This window comes from Montipora foliosa, chromosome 11 (assembly GCF_036669935.1).
Source record: "Montipora foliosa isolate CH-2021 chromosome 11, ASM3666993v2, whole genome shotgun sequence".
Taxonomy (NCBI): domain Eukaryota; kingdom Metazoa; phylum Cnidaria; class Anthozoa; order Scleractinia; family Acroporidae; genus Montipora; species Montipora foliosa.
In genome coordinates, this window is record NC_090879.1 from 10609172 (window position 1) to 10629171 (window position 20000).

The window sequence follows — 20000 nt, forward strand, 5'->3', positions numbered from 1 at the left end:
ACAGATGCGGTAGAAGTACTTGCATTTAAATCCAGCGAACCAACAAAGACTCTCACTGGATTCTTCATGTATTGATCGGCCATTCGTTGGACCCCTTTTGGCCACGTTGCACTGAAAGAATAAAAGCATCAACAAGAACAACTATTAGACCCAGAAAGTCCGCTTTTCACGAAAACAAACCAGTCTTTGGATGAAATAAATGTACATAATGTGCGAGTTATAGATGAGGAGATCCACATGGTATTTACCGTGACATGTCAATGGCTTGAAATGTAAAATTCATTTTCTAAACTCAACCAATACGAATTATGTACAGCAATACATTATGCACAGCAATAAGCACGAAAGACTGAAGGGTGCAGTGATGGCACAGTGGTGAAAGCACTCGCTTCCCACCAATGTGGCCAGGGTTCGATTCCCAGACTCAGCGTCATATGTGGGTTGAGTTTGTTGGTTCTCTACTCTGCACCGAGAGGTTTTTCTCCGGGTACTCCGGTTTTCCCCTCTCCTTAAAAACCAACATTTGACTTGATTTGTGTTGATTTCAGTTAACAGTGTCCCCGATTAGTGCTCCAGCGCTAGAACGACTAGACACTTAAATAAAGTTCCTTTCTTTTTATCCCGTCTTAATCACTTTCACCAATGGGTGTTTATCTTTTTCTGCACATGTCCATGGAACTTTCCAACCCTTGTACTAGTTTAACATTAACAACTGCATCGCTAAATGGAGGTTGAGCGCCTGGGATACATAAAATAAATGTCTATCTGCATATTTATCAATAAAAATTGTAGTACTGTAACCATTAAGGAGAATCACACCTGGTCATAATGGTCTGTCTGTCAGGTCTTATATCAAGGAGAATTTTTCGAATTTCCGGCTCAAATCCCATATCAAGCATTCTGTCAGCCTCATCAAGGACCTAAGAGCATAAAACAATTAACAAAAGAGACAAGAGCTTGGAAAAATAAAAACTTGATGGTAGTGCTTTCCACATTTCAAGCACAAAGAAGACAATAAAATTAATTATCCTTACCAAGTACGTAACACTTCGAATGTCCATGATTTCATTCATAAGGAGATCATTCAATCGACCAGGAGTGGCTGATGAAAATCAAAGTAAATTAAAAATTGAAAATTAATTTTACACTCCTAGAATTTTAATTGAAGTTGAGAGTAAACTTCAATTATCATTATGTACAGTAATAAAGTTTAAATCATACGAAAGAGAGAATCACTTATTTAAACAAATTTTAAAGCAAAAGTTGTCTAGTATAGGCACCTGAAATTTTTACGCGGTTTCAACGGGGTTCAAATTGAGGCAGCGTGGTTGAGTGGTTAGGGCATTGGGTTTGCATGCGGCTGCTCCGGGTTCAAATCCCGCCCTAACCTCTGGTTAGGATTTGTTTCGGGTTGTCCCAGATTCAACTCTACCGCGCTTTGTACATGTAAATAGCCAATTGGTTGCCTCCTGCCCGTTGGGGTTCTTAATAATGTTTCTGTTAACTTTGAATTGTTTCTTTCACATTGTTAAAAGTGGGGTGCCTGTAAACTAGCTTGATAGCTAAGTGCACTCCCACTATAAACACAAAGCATTTACTTTATTTACTTTATTTAAACCCATGACCTCTATGATGCTGATGCAATGCTGGTGCAATGCTGGTGTAATGCTGGTGCAATGCTGGTGTAATGATGATGCAATGCTGATCTACCAACTGAGCTACAGAGGGGTATGAAGCCTCACAGTTGGGAGCGGGTCAATATGTGGTGGGCTCATGTGTTCTCATAAAAGGACGTGATGAAAGAAATGTATATTATATATAATTGCAATCAGCAACACTGAATAAAACGCAACAAGTTAATAAGCAAATGCAGGCACAATGAAAAATTCCTATTGAAGAACGTTAAGTAAATAGAAACGTGCATCACGAACAGTCATGTATGACTCGAAAGCTGTAAACTTCAATGAATAAAATCACTCTTGGTTATACACTGATGAGTGCAGGACATATTAAACGTCCTGTACGAAACAGATCTGTATGGAAACCAGAGGCAAAAGTATAATCGTGTCCTAGTCATTCATTTATAATCGCCCTACCGCATGGTATCGAGCACTCTTAGTACAGCAAATACAAACCTACTTTACGTATATATATACATGTATATAATTTTATTTGAAGTGCGGGCTATAGATGGAAGAGAGAAATCATTTTTGGGTTGTTTACTTTTCCTGGTACAGGCAATTACATTATAGAGTTCAGTACACCATTTCAGTATAATTACATACTGGTGATTGGTTGCACTTGAGGCAATAATTACGTAAGCAGTTTTTCAAAATGGCCGCCAGCCACTCCGTCAAGGTGACAGATGAAGAAATCAACTGTTTTAAAGAAAATGCTTTTTTTTCCAAATATTCACCTATGATTGAAGTATGTAATTATACAGTGAAGCGCACTTGGTATTAGGGGGCTAATAAGCAAGTGCTGGAGATGCTAACTTGTCGAGGGTTCTGGGGAAAGTCTCTACCAGAAAATTTTTAAATCTTGAAGCTTGGAAATGCTACTTTCAGCATCTCGACGAGATATCAAAAAAATAAATGTGGATCAACCATAAAATGACAGATGCTTTACTTCTTATTTTTATTTTTTTCTTTAAGCCCCCCTGGCTCCGCCGTCCCTTTTATACTAAAACAATTATTCACCTCAGGCTCACTGAATATTTAACAATTAGACCCGTATCCCAAAAGGGCTATGGGTCAATAGCCCATGAGTCGAAGCTGAATGGGCTATTGACCCGTGGCCCTTGAGGGCGAAGGGTCTAATTGTTTTAGTACCACCCAACTAGTCGGACAGACAAGGCAATAATAAAGTTAGCAAATGCAAGTTGAAGAAATATTTATTTGGGAATAAAACGAAAGAAAACGTCACACTTTTTCACTACTCAGGGACTATTACTAATAGTCCTCTAGTGGCATAGCCAATCAAAATGCAGGATTTGTATTAGTCCGCTAGTTGGGTGATATTCATGGCTAATATTCACCTCTCCTTCGGTGATTAATAATGTAAAATATCCCCTGCCCCACCTGAGAGCAAGAATTATAGATTTTACTCCTGCTAATGCCACACGATTTTACTTGCTGATTGGAGGCACTTTACGTGTGAATGGGTTTAACTACAAGGGGTTTCAAAAACTGTTTGAATAAGAGACTGGCAATGGTGGAATAGGTAGCTCAAATACAAGAGTCTGCTTGCAGACAAACACAAGTCATGGAGGTAAGAGCTCCTACAGGTGGAGGTTGACCACTGGTAACCCCTGAAGTTCCATAATTATTGATGGGTTGAATGTATTTGCCTTACATGCTTTGTAGTTTAGGTTATTTTTGTCACAAGGCAGACAATTACAAAAAAAAAAAAACGTGGATTTTCGGTGGCTAAACAATTGGGAAATCACTTCACTTGATATGCCTCCAAAGAATGAAACTTATGTATGTGTCGCACACCAGACAGTTAACCCTTTCACTGCCATAAATGCCACTGACACTTACAGATTTTACTCTGTCTAACGACAAATGATTTTACTTGTCAATGGGGAAGCCCTCAGCAGAGAAAGGGTTAACAACATGTAGGTTCGCTCAAAAGCTATACCCCCATTGACCCTTTCACCACCATAAATGTCACTGACACTTACAGATCTTACTCTAACGCCAGACAATTTTACTTGTCAATGGGGAAGCCCTCAGCAGTAAAAGGGTTAATTTTTTACTTATCAATGAGGGCTGGTTCAAGGATGACAGGGTTAATACAATGTATACTTATGTATAAGCTACATGTATGTATAGAGGACTTTTTTCCATGTTTACATAGCCTCGGCTAAACATGAGGGTGAGTTGAGAATTCTCCCAACTCCCGAGTGTTTAGATGAGGCTATATAAACAAGGAAAGTAAAATAATTTGACAAATGAAGGAAAATGCTGATTTTTTTACTTCTTAATTGAAACAGATTTTCTTGATACATGCTCATATTTCCTAGGTTCCAGCCAATCAAAACGCAAAATGTGACAACACATAACCAATCAACTTTCATGTGATGTTACAGCCTTATTTACATACTCTCACCTAAACATGGCTATTGACCAATGAGAGTGTGTGTACTATCCTAATAGCCCTTTTCCCAGTTGCTGCATGTCTCAGTTTCAAAGCGAGTCCAGGTGCACAACCATTCAAATGGAATTGAGTTGCATATTCTTATGCAAATCAAACTCACTTCCCTTTCAATAGTTGAGCACCAAGACTCACTTTGAAGCCAAGACAAACAGCAACTCGGAAATGGCCTATTATTTTATAATTGCTTTTCTTAAATAGCAACAGAACATTCAATTTTCATGGCAACCTTTTTTTGTTTAAGAACACTGACATGACTGCTTGGACGTCAAGTGAAAATGTTCTCTGTACTGCTCAATAAACAGTGTATACATGTACGTACCAATAACAATCTCCACTCCTTTCTGCACAACTTGGATCTGGCCCTTTCGGTTTCCTCCACCATAGACACATACGCTGCAAATTAAGAGTATTTTTTTAGGGGGTGCGTTTCTTAGAAGTCGTGTTCTGATATCAAAGCAATACATGTAATTATTCTTCTTCTGAGCAGTGCACTTATCCCTCTACTTCTAGAAGTGACCTTTGAAGATTTTATACTGGCTACTGCCACTTGGTTGTACTCTTCAATGAGGCAGCCCTCTAATGCATTGTCAGGAACATAATTTTTTTAAAGCTTAAGTATGGACACTTTCAGAGTCAGTGCCGAAAAAAAGCATCAGCTACATGTGTACATTGTACTTCACTCAGTCAGAGAAATAATTGGCTACTTCTTTTTCTAAAATGAAGTAAACCTACATGTAATTATTGAAATTCATTTTGACAGTGTCAGTTGTCCAAACATGACCATTAATTTTGCTTTTGAAATGTGGTATTTGGCGAGTCACGTTCTTTTAAAAATGGCACATGTATGCCAACAGACACCCCTTCTGGCCTATTCACCCCTTGTTGATACAGCCCCTTTCTCCTCTCAAGCCAGCAGCCAACATGATCAAATTTTATTAGGGAGTTTAAGAATGACAACGGCTACATGTACGGCAACGACAATGCCAAAAGCAGTAATATTATTTGATTGGCTAAGCCATCATGGGTTGTGAGCCATTATACCATGATCTACAAACACGGCAAGCATACGCGTGATATTTTTGGGCCTTTTTATTTTTATTGTAGTCTAGTTTTCTATATTTTGGGGGCGTTTTTGATAAAACAATTATTCCACTTGCGCTTGTTGGATATGAGATTCATGATTATAGCCAACTCGGCTATAATCGTTGGCTATCTATCATCTCATATCAAACGCGCACTCATGGAATAATTGTTAAAATTTTTAATAAACAAGATGGAATTTATAATCATGAAGTACTTAGAACAGATCAAACTTATACAACGTATTTTGAAGTGACATTTTCATCGCCATAGCTGTGGTGGTTTCTTAAACTCCCCATTGACACCACTGAGAGTATAGAGAAAATTCCAGCATGTTACCTTTTAATTCCTCTGTAATGGAATTTCTTCACTTCACTCTCTATTTGAAGAGCAAGCTCTCGCGTGGGTGACAACACCAACACAGTGGGGCCACCTCTTTGGTGGCGAGGTCTAAAATAACAGCAAAAATGGCATTAACTTTAAAATGTTCAAAGTTCAACATACCTGTGGCAAAAGTATACATCAATGAAAAAAATTTGGGTACAGAGCCAACAGACATCACTGCCGCTGCAGGCAGCCACGGGAAATATGAGTTGGCTCTATTTGCCATCTACAGCAGCTGTAGATTTAGGTGTGCCATTTAAGTAACTTCCCAAAGCCACCTTTCTTTAAAAGTAATAATTTTACCCATGATCGGCTTACGTGTCTTGTCCATCAATGTGCAAAAATGCAGGAAGAAGGAAGGCCAATGTTTTACCGGTGCCCGTCTGTTGTGAAAAAGGAAGAAAAAACCAGGAATGGAGTAAATCATGAAATGGGACAATTCCATTGCAAAGAAAACATAAAATTATTAAACTTTACTTTACCTGAGCAATTCCTATAAGATCCATGCCAGACATGACTACTGGCCAGGACTGGCACTGAAAGAATTAAAGCAGAAAAAATATCTATTATAAGTTATTCTTGGATAAGCTGCTATTCCCATGGAATAGAAATAATAATTCTAGAAAAATGGAGTGATCATGGAGTGTAAATAATGCCATGGGAAACCAGTCATTACAAATGTACCTGTATAGGTGATGGTTTCTCAAATCCTGCTTTGTGGATCTCATCCATAATCTCAGCTGTAAAGGACATAAAGAAACTTAAAGTACTTTAGGTAATTACCAGACTGAGTATGTACGATGATGACGGAAAAACTAATAAAATGCTCGTACAATGTGCAGCTTTGCGAGACTTCAAAGTGCTTGAAAACTGAAGCCTCAAAGTAATCATTAAAAACGGTTGGTGAGAGTGTTTTACAGCTGTAACAGACAACTTGCTGTTACAGTGAGACTTAAGTCCAGTTCTACTGTACATTTCAGTTCTAACAGTGTTCATGTGACCCAAAATAATAACAATAAACATTAATTTTTGTCTCCTCATTATATTCAGTAAATCAAAAACTCAGGACTCACGAAAATCAGCATAAGCTTCACCAAAGGTTCTGATGGGATTGGGAATAGCTCTGTCTTGAACAGAGTCTCCATAATTGTCCACCATGATGTTGTTGTTGTCAGACCTGTTTACACAATGTCATAGGGACAAGAAATTACATGTATTAACTCACTATTCCATAAAGGATAACAAAATTAATGCTTTTAATCAATCAATCTAAGAGTTTATATAGAAAAAACAAATTCCACAAGTTTGACATAATTAATTATGAACATCGTCACCATCACCACCACATTTATTTGCCTTTTAATCAAAAGTTCTCGAAAGCAATTATAGCATTATCAATTATAGGGAAGACGAAACCTCAACTGGACAGGTCAATACCTTTTACTAAAAGAAAAATATTATGTACATGTACATGAAAATCATACAAAAATTTTTGGTTTTATCAACGGAGTTGATGATGTAACTTGGCCACCGTACAGAGATTCTAAAAGCTGACGTTTCGAGCGTTAACCCTTCGTCTAAACCACAATTCCTTGATTCGCTCTGACGAAGGGTTAACGCTCGAAACGTCAGCTTTTAGAATCTCTGTACAGTGGCCAATTTACATTATCAACTCCATTGATAAAACCAAAAATTTTTGTATACTACTTCCCCACAGATGCAGCACCACAGTTTCTTTAGATACTAACTCCTTCATACATGAAAATCAGTAGGTCTGCATTGATGTCACAAGTACATGTATAATACATAATGTACAAATGTATATTCTATTATAATTATGCTTTGTCTCTAGTTAACTTTCCAAATCTAATCCAACACTGGTGTGAGTGTTTTTAACATTACAAACAAGCAAGCATAAACAGTTCATGTACATGAAGAATAATTTTATTCTTGTACCGAAATTTTTCTACTTCTTCTTCATCCATGTTCGCTACTGCTCCACGTTCTTGATAAAATACTTTCTTGATGGCTGGTAAGTCTGGTTTTGAAAAAAATACAGCTTACAATAATGCAGATTAGAAAATCTAAAAAGTTAAAGAAAAAAAGGTCAGAACAAAAAAAAAGGATACAAAAGAGAGGTAAATATACATGTACACGGTGTACCTAAATACCCCTTAACCCTTCGATGTCCAAACCGGCCTAAACCGGCCAGACTTAGTATTTTACTCTGTCTAACAACAGAGTATTTTACTCTGTCTAACACCAGACGATTTTACTCGTCAATGGGGAACCCCTGGGGGTCAATGGGTTAATTAATCACTCACTGAAAAACTATGTCCCCGTTAACCCTTTGACGTCCTAAACCAGCCAGACTTAGTATTTTTACTCTGTCTAACACCAGACGATTTTATTCGTCAATGGGGAACCCCTGGGAGTCAATGGGTTAAATACATGTGGTCAGAAACTGCAGTGATTTCTGATGCTCCTCCATTGTGGTCTTTTCTTCTCAGTAACTTCATTCTTAGTATTTTTGTTTTGAGCTCCAAGACATGTGTTCCATCATAAACTGAGCTGTTTACCTGCCCATTTGGCTGCCTCTCTTTCTTCTTTCTCTTCACGAAGTTTTGCCCATGGTATGGGCTTAGGAGGTGGTGGGGGTTCATGCCTTTAGGAAAAAAAAACCACTTGAGGTTCAGTTAAATTACATGTACATTGTAAACAACAATGTACTTATTCAAAAAGGAAAACATTTACTTTTCTCAACGAGATTTGGTTATATTGAAGCATAAAAAGAAATAAGTAGTCACCACAGCACATTCCTAACAGGATGATTATTTCTTTTTTTTGGATAATACACAGAGATGAAAATATAAGATTTTATGGTGGGAAGGAGTGGAACTTACATTTAGGCTTACAGTCTTGCAAATAAAATAGATGCAATAACATGGTTTTTTTAGGAGGTAAATTCCTACAGAAAAGATATTAAAATGAATGTATTATTTGCAGTGCAAGCTACAGACAAAAGAGGGGGTCACTTCTCTCTTCTGCCTACAGCCCACATTTTAAACAATAATATTATACATTCATTTTATCTGTCGAGTCCTTCACGGGAACAAATGAGCCCAAAAATTGACAGGCTCCCAAATGAGTGGCTTCATACAGTAGCTCAGTAAATTTTGGTAAAGCACCGCACCAGCACCACAGAGGTCATGGATTCGATTCCCATTGGAGCCACCTGAATTTTTCAGATGTCTGTAAGAGACAATAATATGGCTTAAATTGTTCAGATAATGTTGTAGAAAAATATAATTATATCAATGATGCAACTCAGTTTATGGCCTTACAAGCAAAAGCTGGCTTGAACCCTTTTGCGTCCAAACTGGCCTAAACCGGCCAGACTTAGTAGTTTACTCTGTCTAACGCCAGACAATTTTACTCGTCAATGGGAACCTCTAGGAGACAATGGGTTAAAGCATTTACAGTATAACTGCTTGAGATACACCTTATGCAATCTGCTTGTGATTACGGAATCCTAATGTAGTACAAAAGACATGTATGTACTGCACCTTTCAGAAGTATCACTGTTCTCCATGGATAAACCTATGAGGGAGAAAGGCTATCAAAGCAAGAAAAAAAGGGAAGCAAACAGTGGCATGATGCTTGGGATTTAACCTTTGTGCACCAGAATTACCCAGTATTATGGAGGTAGCTAAGGGATAGCTTTTCTAACCTAAACATGTAAAAGTGCCACTTGAACCTTCGGGACTTCTCTCTCTCCACTGACTTTCCTTTAGTTACTGTAGGTTTATTACCCGAAACACAGAGGCCCAAAAGAGGAAGGGTAGAAATAAAAAAGATTACTTGCTTCCAGTAAGAGCTTTAGAGTTGTATAACTATATTATAGAGACAATACTGATCCAAGCTGGAGTAATATTTTCATCACCGACAGAAATTAAAGTAGAATTCTCTGGACAGTTGGAAGAATTAACATTGATACAGTTGAACTCTCGAAATCCAATACTACAATTAGCTGAGGGGTGTTTGCAATACAAAAACTAAGACCCCTTGTAAACAGTGAAAATTACAAGAAAGAAATCATAATTAAATTTATTTCATTTCCTCATTGTAATAAGCTGAGAAATAAGCTTGCAAGTGAAGCAAATGAGGCGAAATTTACAGAAAATAACTTTTGTCCTTCATGTAAAACTATTTCAGTCCCCTATCAGACATAATAATAAGATTGACCATCTATGGCATCCATTTATTGTTTGTGTGGCGTATGGCTACATTGCGGACTTGTTTTGATACTGGAAGTAGAATAACAAGTGTGTGCTGACAAAATAATTTGTTTATCACACTTTTAGTGGTTACACCCAAAGGGTTAACAGACTGAGTTTCTTGTTATATTCGAAAGACTCTATCTTTAATTAGTTTCCGTACCAATAAGTAAGCATTGACGAATGTCACTATTTTTGTTTCTGTCACACAACATTCAAGCATGTCATGGCAGTGTGTGTCCGTTTAAATTAAACCATGTAAGGCAACAACATCCAGTGCCCAAATCTCTGACTTCCCCAAGTTTCTTTCCCGTAAATTTCCACTGCTTAAAAGGCATCTTAGCTTTCAAAAACTAAGACCACAGGGTCTTAGGTTTTCGAGAGTCTTAGTTTTTGTAACACTCATTAGCTGAACAATTCAAATGATTACATAGTACAGTACCTCCCATATTGTCAGTAAGAGATGATTCTGGATGGACAATCTTTTCAATAAATTCTTTGGCTTTCTTTAGAGCATCCTCGCTGCCAGATATTTCAACTGGAGTTTCTGAATAAGTAGCTTCATCATTTTTTATCTGAATGAGTAAACAAATCATAATCTTTCCCAAATTAAAGATGAAACCAATGGATCTAGAAAGTGTGACACACAGTTGCATGAAGTAAGCAGTAAAGTGAGACGAAATGAACCATCAACATCATGCTAATTACCGGTAGTGACACTAAAAAAAACTAAGTATGTACAATCCATGGAGATGTACCTTAATGTAGGCTCCACTTTGGTCTTGTATTTCCCTTATCTTCTGACCCCCTTTGCCTGAAAGTGAAGTTTATACTTGCCAAGTTAAAATTCTTTTTAACTGATTATATGATCCTAAGATGGTGTCAGCCAAGCATACTATTAATTTTGTTGAAAAGTAACAATCTACTTAATCAATGTTGAAGTTCCATGGTGCACAGAAATGACTCTGGGGGAACATTAGCATCAGTCACAATTTCCCATAAGTGGGTCAATTTTCAAGCGTCAAGTCCCCCTTCCCAGAGTCCCAGTTGTGATTCATGATGAAAAGGCAGTGAAGGAATACAATAATAACATGTATAATAATAACAATCCTTATTATTCATGAATGGTCTTGATAACACAAGTGTTACTAATATTTATAAAAATCCAACCACACTTTTGAGTTTAAGTAACATGTTTCGATGTTTCAAACATCATCGTCAGCCATAGTGAGTGTAACATTAAAATTATTACAAGATGATCCATACATAATTATGTAATAACTATCAATACAATGACTATTAATCTGGAGATTAAATGTTTAGCATTACACTTTTAACTTTTACCACTACAATATGTTGGTTGTGTTTTCTATAATATTGTTGTTTAGTTTGAATTTACCTACTTGTAACAAACACTTAATCTACAAAGAACCATTGTATTGATAGTTATATATCTACATGTATAAGGTTGCAATAGTAGCAAGAATGATGAATAATACTGTAGGAAACAGACAACTTTTTTGAAAGACAGTAGTTCCTACAGTAGTTATATATCTACAGATTATCATGTAAACATTTTAATGTTACACCCACAATGGCTGATAACGAGGTTTGAAACATCAAAACATGTTCCTTAAACTCAAAAGTGTGGTTGTATTTTTAAAAATATTAATTGTTATTAGTAAAAATAGAACTGTAACCAGGATAATGCATTTTGAAGTAAAAAATGTTCTCTGGTTAAAAGGTTAAAAATATAAGCTTTCAGCTATCAGTCTAAAGCCTTTAATGAATGAAAAAAGTTAGCACGCAGATAGAAATATATACGAAATGGCGTGCGAAAAAAAAAAATTAAAAATAGAATACAAAAAATGTCTGAAAAAAGCTAAGAAATAAAATGGAGATGAAGTCTAATTACAGTAAAATGGAGTATTGCCTAGGCAAAGGTTTTGAGTTATTATCCACATCAACGGTTTTAGCTGTGTGCCAAGATTCTAGTGTTTTTCGAACGCGGTAATTGCCTTTGTCAATAACGCAAGCATTATCATTATTAGCATTACTTTTTTTTTCGCACTCCATTTCGTAATTATTTACATCCGCACACTAACTTTTTTCATTCGCTATAGACTGATAGCCGAAAGCTTATATTTTTAACCTTTTTAACCAGAGAACGTTTTCTACTTCAAGATTAATTGTTATTATTGATCATCAATATATTATAATTATAATACCAGTGTATTAATTATGAATGGCAGATATTAACTACCGGCAACTTTTAAGGATGTCCAGTCTTTAGCCCAGTGTACAGTGTACATTGTATTCGCTCCATGTCATTTCCCTCCGCTGTTTCCCCACATCTACCATGAAATTAAAAGGACCACAACATGCAAACAATGAATTATCATTGCAGCTTGAACCGTGCCTTCCACCTATGTGACCTGGGTTCAACTCTCGGTGGCGAGCTCGTATGTCGGCTACTCTGGTTTTCCTCCTTCATCAAAATCAACTCTCAGTCAATTACAGGTACATTGGTTCCCCCTGCGGGCAGATACATGTACTCCCGATTGGGATAACCTCTGATATCATTCCCTTTCATTGAATTGAATGAATAAAGTTGGCATTACCATGCCATTGTGATCCTATTGTAAACCAATCATTAGACATTTTCACAGTTTCTAGGTGTATAGCATTAAGACTAATTAATTTTAGCGTGTGTTACTGTGCACAACAAGGTTACATGGAGCTATGGTATTCAACAAACCAGACCTCAAATTGCATTCTGACACATAGGACTAGATGAGACAATGTTAGTGATGGCTACCCTTTGGTGTCGGCTCAGCTCCTAAGGAGTTCCAGATGAAGGTGCAAGTCTGAGCTGTTAGAAGGGATGTCCACAGTATGTACAATAGTTGTTAACGTAGAAGAATGTGATTTCATTGCCATCAGGTGAGGAACCATAAAATTATTGAAAAAGATGTTGATGGTTACGAAAAAGCACTCATTAAGTTCCTAAAACACTGCAAAACACTGACAAGCTGGCCCTCCATGGTCCCAATTTCATTGGACACATACCGGTAGCCACTGGAAGGGGCTTGCATGTTGACAAAGCTAAGGCATACTGTATCAATTGCTACAATGCCAGAAGCAACTAACAAGGCCTGAGTCAAAAGACTGTTGAAACTTGCACAGTACATACACCACAATGTGCATATTCCAGCCACATCTTTCTGACCTCGCCAAGCCACTGAGAGATCTCACTCAAGACAACATGCAAGAGAGGCTGAGGAGGAGACCCAGCAGCAGCATTAACCCTTTCAGCCCCGAGGGGTTCCCCATTGACGAGTAAAATCGTCTGGCGTTAGACAGAGTAAAATCTATAAGTGCCATTTGGCACCATCGGGGCTGAAAGGGTTAAGGGAGGTCCTTCTTAACTACAAGCCTGTTTGCTAAGAAGGAAATTCTGCTAGCGAATTGTCAGCAGTGTTCTCCTGGGACAAGTGCCCCTGCCAATTAATTATTCAGACAACAAAGGAACTGCTCAATCAGAGATTTTAACGTGAAACATACAGTAACTTCTTGAAAGTGGAACAATAGCGTTAAACAAAAGCTTTTGACAATGGCCTCCTCATTTCTGAAGTAGTGAGCGTACCGGTACCGAAGAAAGACTCTTCACTGTCATGCACGGCAGAGGGCTAACTAAATATTCAAGTTAAAAACAACAACGCGGGCACAAAGCAATTGATTGATATCACGAAACTTACAACCCTAGATACAGCTGTAAACATATTTTTTCAAAAGTATGCAAAATAATTCAAAAGAAATTGAATGAAGAAATTTGCATGCCTCACCAGAGTTTCTGACAAACGCGAAAAATGATGATGATGAAAACTTACAGTACAATAAAACCCGTAAAAGAGACCTAAGAGACAAGGGAAAATTAATCATGTGAAAACTCCTTTGTTTTCTCCACTCAAGAGTCTAGAAAATTTCTTGAAAGCCCTCAAACATCTCGAAACTCAACTAGAGCCTCGATCCCCAAAGTTTTCAAGAATCGAGGATCAAGAATCAAGTTTCACGGATCGAGCTTCGAGGGACTGTCAACTAACAGTACTGTACGTGTACAGGTATCCACATCGAAGCTTGAGTACTACTGTGGTCTGCAGTCCTGCAGTCCGGAATTTACTACGCATGATTACACAATGTGTGTGTCTGTTTATGCAAATTAGATGACTGTGGGACTGTGGTGGACTCTACAGAAGCCGAATAAAAGCCCCACAGGGGTTCACTGGGGAAACTGACTGGCTGTGCACACACTTTTGTGATGACTTTGCCAGCTGTTTTCACCTTTTCTGCTCACTTTATAGGGAAGATATTGTTGACGTCACCTATTGTCATTGATGTGCCAACCAGACCCTCATTGGCTGTCAAAACAAAGGGTCTTTTGTTCCCGTAATTGGCACATTTGAATAACAACAGCAATGTTTGTAAACAGGTAAACAGATACACGTATCCTCCCTATTATATCGATTTCATTAAAAATGCCCAGCTTCTAAACACTGTTGACTTCCTGAGCAAAATCCAAATGAAACCCTTTGCACCACCCCACCGTTTATATCCTTGCCCAACCCTTCAAGAGATGAAATGAAATTGTCATATTAACTGACCAATAATGTAGCGAATGTCATCCGAAGGAACCATCATCACCGTGGATTGTCTCTCTCGCCCTTGACCTGCACGAGTGCGACCAAAGCCTCGAGAAATTTCTCTGTTTCCTCTGTCCCTCCAGTTGCTGTGACCGCCGCTTTCCTCCGTTTCTCCACCCCGTGTGAACTTTTGGCGTTGAAAGCCACCTACTCCTCGACCACCACGCGAATTCCCGTTCCTATAGAATCCATTCCTATCGTCTGGGCTGTAATTGTCATTTCGACCGAAGCGATCACCTCGTCCACGTCCAAATCCCGGTCTTCTGCTTGACGTGTCTGAAAAACTATCTCCGTCGCCGGCCTTATCATACCATCCCCTTCCACGTGGTGGAACGTAAGAGGTCTGAGAATTTCCCGTACTTTCATCCTCTTCTTCCCAGTCACTCATTTTCTTGGCTTTAGCAAAGTCTCACCAGCAGCCAAGTTCTTACAAGGTTATAAATTAGTCGAAAATCATACTTCGACCAAATGCCGCCGACAAGCCGCCATGTCTGTTTTCCAGCACACTAAGGCGTGTGGGTAATTTGTTCCCAGTTCTTTGGGCCTGCACCGGGTCCCGGCTGATAATTTCAGGCGTGAGTGTCTCATCGGTCTCATGGGGTGTTTCTAATTCTTCGCTCCTCTAAAGGGGGTGATATCAAACTGGATCTAGCCAGGAACAGGTCATGGGTTACTAGTTTAGCTGGTGCTGGGATTAAAATTGGTGGCTCTTCGGTAGAATACAATAAATCCTCAAGTAATAATTTGTTTTCGCCTAGTCTTTGCATTAAAGGAAAACGACAATTTAAAATTGACTGCTCAATCTCCATTGATATAATGAATAAAGCTAAAGCTAAGGCACCCGCAAACGAGGAAACCGATCCGCAATGAGGAGAAACTCTCTTTTTGTCCAGGGCCAATTTAAATGAATTTGTCCGACTCGACAAAAATTATTTGCCCTGGCGCATCCGCACTGCTTGTTTACAGCCTGTCGACACTTAAAAGAAAAAAAAAAGACCAACAACAGATTAAAACCGGAACTTGTCAATGACGCCTGTCACGAAAACAAAAGAAAGTGACACGGAGAAAAAACTTGTAAGGGTCCGAGGCATGACAGCGGTTCCTTTGATAAATTTGTCCGAGTCAAGTCCTGCAGGACAAACCATCCGCACTGATAAAAGTAATGTGTTGATTTTTTGGCTAAAACAAACAGTTTTGTCCTCAGTGCGGATGGACCCATTGATGCGGAAACATGTCGAGGAAGCAAATGTTTCCCCGTTTGCGGCCTCAGGAAACGTTTGTCGCGGAAGCAAAAATGTTTTTTTCAGAAACAGTTTGCTTCCTCAGCAAATGCTTCCTCGTTTGCGCGCCTGGAAAGCATTTCGGGAACACTTTTACGCGGCATTTCTCAGTATTAGAGTGTTGTATAGTGGAATGTCACGGTCGTGAGATCGAGTCTCATTTCAAGCCTTTTTTTTTTTGGCTTCTCCCTGGTCTTCTCTTTTTAACAGCGACGGTTTTGCTTAAAAAATCAATTCATGTCCGCACCCCAATATTTGTATTTTATAAGTTTTTCCCTCCAGTATAGAAAAATGTCAACGTAAATTTTAGTACATAGACATTTCATGGTCAAGATTTTGATTGAATCATGTGCGCCACGCGGTTTATTGGATTTGCTGCATGCGGGTGATGGCTACAAGAGCGCACTTGTCACAAAGACAATTTTCCTAATGCAAGGGCCAGCTCGGAAGTCGCCTCCTTTGTGAAGGTATTAGAGAGCTTTAGATTCTAGGACGAGAACGATTTTCTCACAGATCAACAGTGAGCACGCTCAAACTAGTGTCATTTTGGCGGGAAAAACGTGTTACCGCCGTCATTTTAGTACAAGGTTTTGCATTTATGTCGTCATGTCAACACAAGTCAACAGCAGGGTAGCAGTTTTGCCATTTTTCGATCAGGAAAAAGGCTCAGGTAACAGGAATAAGAATAACTGAGCAACCTATTCATCGTACGGGTTATAAATTTTATAAGTATTTTCGCTAAAAACTGCCAGTCAAAACCGGCGTACTTGTTCTCGTCCTAGAATCTAAAGGCCCCTAATACCGTCATAACAGCTTTGAACAAGAAAAACTAAGTAGTAGCAACACAGATGTGTGCGCCGCGAAGCCCAACAGCTTCTTCTTTGTTTATCTTGAGATGAAACGTTTCTAACAGGAGCTGACTCAAATTGCGACATTGTTAGATTATATTTGGAATATTTAGAAACTTGGGGCGGATTTTTAGACTGATAAAAATATGGAAATTATCTGGACAGCATTTTTGGAGCCTATTTCGGAGACTATTTGGATTATCGTAATTCAATTGAATCCTAATATCGAAATTAAGATGGTCTTTAAACCTCATGAGCAAAAACGTTGACCCTGACCAAAAGCCCGGTACTGGCTCCGCACAGCATGAATACGTGTCAAAAACCGCAAGGATAGAATGCCAAGGTCAAATATTGCAACAGTGATAAGTGAGATTAAGTGCCATGCGCAGAAACATTTCGCAGTGTTCCGTGGACGAGGCACGTAGCTACCTTTCTAAAGTACGTGCGAAGCCTGGAAAGTTCTTTCAAGTCAGAATGGTTCGTTACATCCCTCAGTTGATCTAATTAGTAAATTAATGAAGTCATTATGTAATTGGTAGCGTATTTGTAACGTTTGTCATTGGACATTGCATACTATCATGCACGATGTGACGAGTGTTTATTCTTCGTAGCACGTTCTTTTCTGTTAAACTAGTCACAGTTACAAACTAACCGTGCAAGAATGTACAACAAAACCACAGCACCACCAAGGTGAAGGGGGTACTGCACCGATATACGTGTTAACTATTCTGTCTGTTTACGTTTCGAAGCACGTTTTTTTCTTTTCAAATTAGTCACAGTTAAAATTCTAGCCGTGCACGCCGATGTACACGGCATCACCAAAGTGAAGGGGTTACCGAACTGAGATTAACTATTCTGTCAATATCTCGAAAATCAAGGCGTGGAAGCATAGTAAGTAGCACAAAATTGGCTTAAAAGAACAAGAAGGAACAAAGAAGGCAATTTGAAATTTGAGACGCAGGGTAAAACGCCATGAACAAAGAGTTGCTCTGTAATCCCTTTACTAGCCGGAATAATACCATCGGGTTTGCACCCAGAGGTTTTCTCAAGGTACTCCGGTTTCCCCTCTCAAAAACCAGCATTTGCGTTATTTGTTAATTTCAGTTTACAGTGTCCCCAATTAGTGCTCCAGCGCTAGAACGACTAGAAACTTAAATAAAGTTCCTTTCCTTTCCTTTTTTTTTCCCTTTTTTTGATTGACAAAGAGCGATGACGCTGTCGGCAGAAGTACAGACTCACAATTTTTTATTTAATTATCCCAGCAACAATAATCCACTCAAATTAAATCACGGAACAAATGAGTGGATCTTGCGAATTATCGAATTATCACCCAGCGACGTCGGAATAATTTCATTTCCGCAGGATTGGCACTAAAGACTGCCGAAAGTAACCTAAGAAGTGCAGTGTTGCTTTGCTCACGAACGTTACTGCGCAAGCTGATGATTTGAGACAAAGAAAGTTGGCCACGGAAAATGGGATCCACTTTACGCCTTTTTAAAGCTGGATAACCCAGCTACATTTGCAGATCTTTCTTCGACTGCTCTAGAGAGCACAAATGTAAACATTTTCTTTTTGCCTTAATCTGTCAAAGAAATTACGTAACAAATGGAAGGGATATCAGGGAAAGTAACGAAAATGCAATTATGTTTTTTATTAGGGTAACCAACAAAGTGACACATATAGCTCTTAACAGTAATTTCCCCACCATTTACGCGAAGAAACTGAAATGAAACAGTACGAAAACCAAGGCAGGGCGTTCACATTGATCTATGATTTCAGTTCCACATTTTCAGTTCCACATTTCAGATCTGCAAATGTAGCTGGGTTATCCAGCTTTAAAAAGGCGTAAAGTGGATCCCATTTTCCGTGGCCAACTTTCTTTGTCTCAAATCATCAGCTTGCGCAGTAACGTTCCACATTTCAGTTCCGAATATCTGTTTGGACGAACTGTTGACTATAAATTTCGCATCTTTCGCTTGGCGATCTCCTTACACCCTAGGTAAGATTTCGGGAATATCTGTTTGGACGAACTGTTGACCATAAATTTCGCATCTTTCGTTTGGCGATCTCCTGGTCCTTTCAAATGGTCAGCACCAACCACGCTTTGAGTTAGATTGGCTCTCGGTCGGTAATCAATTCATAACTTCTGTTGGAATCAGACTAATCCTTTTTCATGTCCACTTAATTCATTAGTTCCAATATCTCGTCTAACAAAGAGAGGTCAAAGAAGGTGTTCACATGATCAAAAATGGTGACAAATAACAAAGATAGACGATAAAGAATCCTGGCATATTTACCCTGACTATACCTCAAGCAGTCAGCATATACGCAAATAGAAAGGATGTTCTTCGTGCAGATGAACTGATCGAGTTGAGTCAGCAAATGAACTGAGCTCGTGTATCACAACTACAACCTCATTTCTTTAGCAATGTATTAGTCAATTGGCGCGATATCTGCGGCCACTCGAGATTTCGTTCTGCCCGCCGCCTTTCTTTCTTGTGGAAATCACTGTCACGATCATCAGCACATAAGGAGAATTCATCTTTTGATCGTAGTCACGAACGCATCGAGTGAATAAATTTTCAACAAGTACGGCTGCAAGTGCTGCCTGCTCGTTGTATAATTATAAAGATAAGAATTCGCAGAGTCATATTAGCTTTTATTTATTTGCTCGTTAGCTTTGTTTGACAGGTAAACTATGACCTGAACTTGAAAAAAAAATTCAAATACGTAACACAAAATTTGAGTCCAATGTTTGGTTATCTCAGTTGAAAGCTGAACAGGGAAATAAAGAAAAATTAATCTTTCCAGCTAATAATAGCATCTTTATTGTCCCCGAAACGAAGGAACTAGATTTAGTAGTTGGGTTTTTTTTTTCATTTCCTTTTCAGCTTCATCAAGCAGAACCAAACGTAGCAGAGTGACAGGAACTGCTTGGGCAATCACGCACATTTGGCTGCCAACACGAATCAAGGAACATAAGTTTGTTGATGAAAAAATAAAAGCTAGGATGAACAAAGTAGGAGAGTGTAAGAAGCACTTTCCAAATCGCAAAGTCATAACACATGTTGTTCTAGTAAACAAGCCGACTCTTCCACCATAGCGGAAACATCTGAGATGTTTCTCACATTGAGTTTGTACATTTATTAAAAAAGAAAAGGAAAATAAAACAACAGATTTATAGAGGACGTGATTACAAATGCAGACGTACCAATACGACGCTTACATTTAATAGATAATCACACATTTCCAACAATGGCACAAATACTG

The 20000-nt window shown here is 38.5% G+C and overlaps 1 protein-coding gene across 2 annotated transcripts in view; it reads right to left on the reverse strand.

Moving 5' to 3' along the window:
* Positions 1–15122, reverse strand: part of LOC137977694 (probable ATP-dependent RNA helicase DDX43) — a 33355-nt gene extending 18233 nt beyond the window's left edge. For both annotated transcript variants that reach the window (XM_068824997.1, XM_068824998.1), the window contains exons 1-15: positions 14564–15122; positions 10661–10716; positions 10345–10477; positions 9192–9225; positions 8205–8290; positions 7582–7663; positions 6699–6802; positions 6310–6365; positions 6108–6161; positions 5944–6008; positions 5581–5691; positions 4481–4554; positions 1035–1102; positions 820–920; positions 24–111 (exon numbers count right to left, since the gene is read on the reverse strand). In XM_068824997.1, the coding sequence (XP_068681098.1) occupies positions 24–111; positions 820–920; positions 1035–1102; positions 4481–4554; positions 5581–5691; positions 5944–6008; positions 6108–6161; positions 6310–6365; positions 6699–6802; positions 7582–7663; positions 8205–8290; positions 9192–9225; positions 10345–10477; positions 10661–10716; positions 14564–14990 (1539 nt within the window). In that variant the 5' untranslated portion in view covers positions 14991–15122. The remainder of the gene's footprint in view (positions 1–23; positions 112–819; positions 921–1034; positions 1103–4480; positions 4555–5580; positions 5692–5943; positions 6009–6107; positions 6162–6309; positions 6366–6698; positions 6803–7581; positions 7664–8204; positions 8291–9191; positions 9226–10344; positions 10478–10660; positions 10717–14563) is intronic.
* Positions 15123–20000: the final 4878 nt, after the last annotated feature.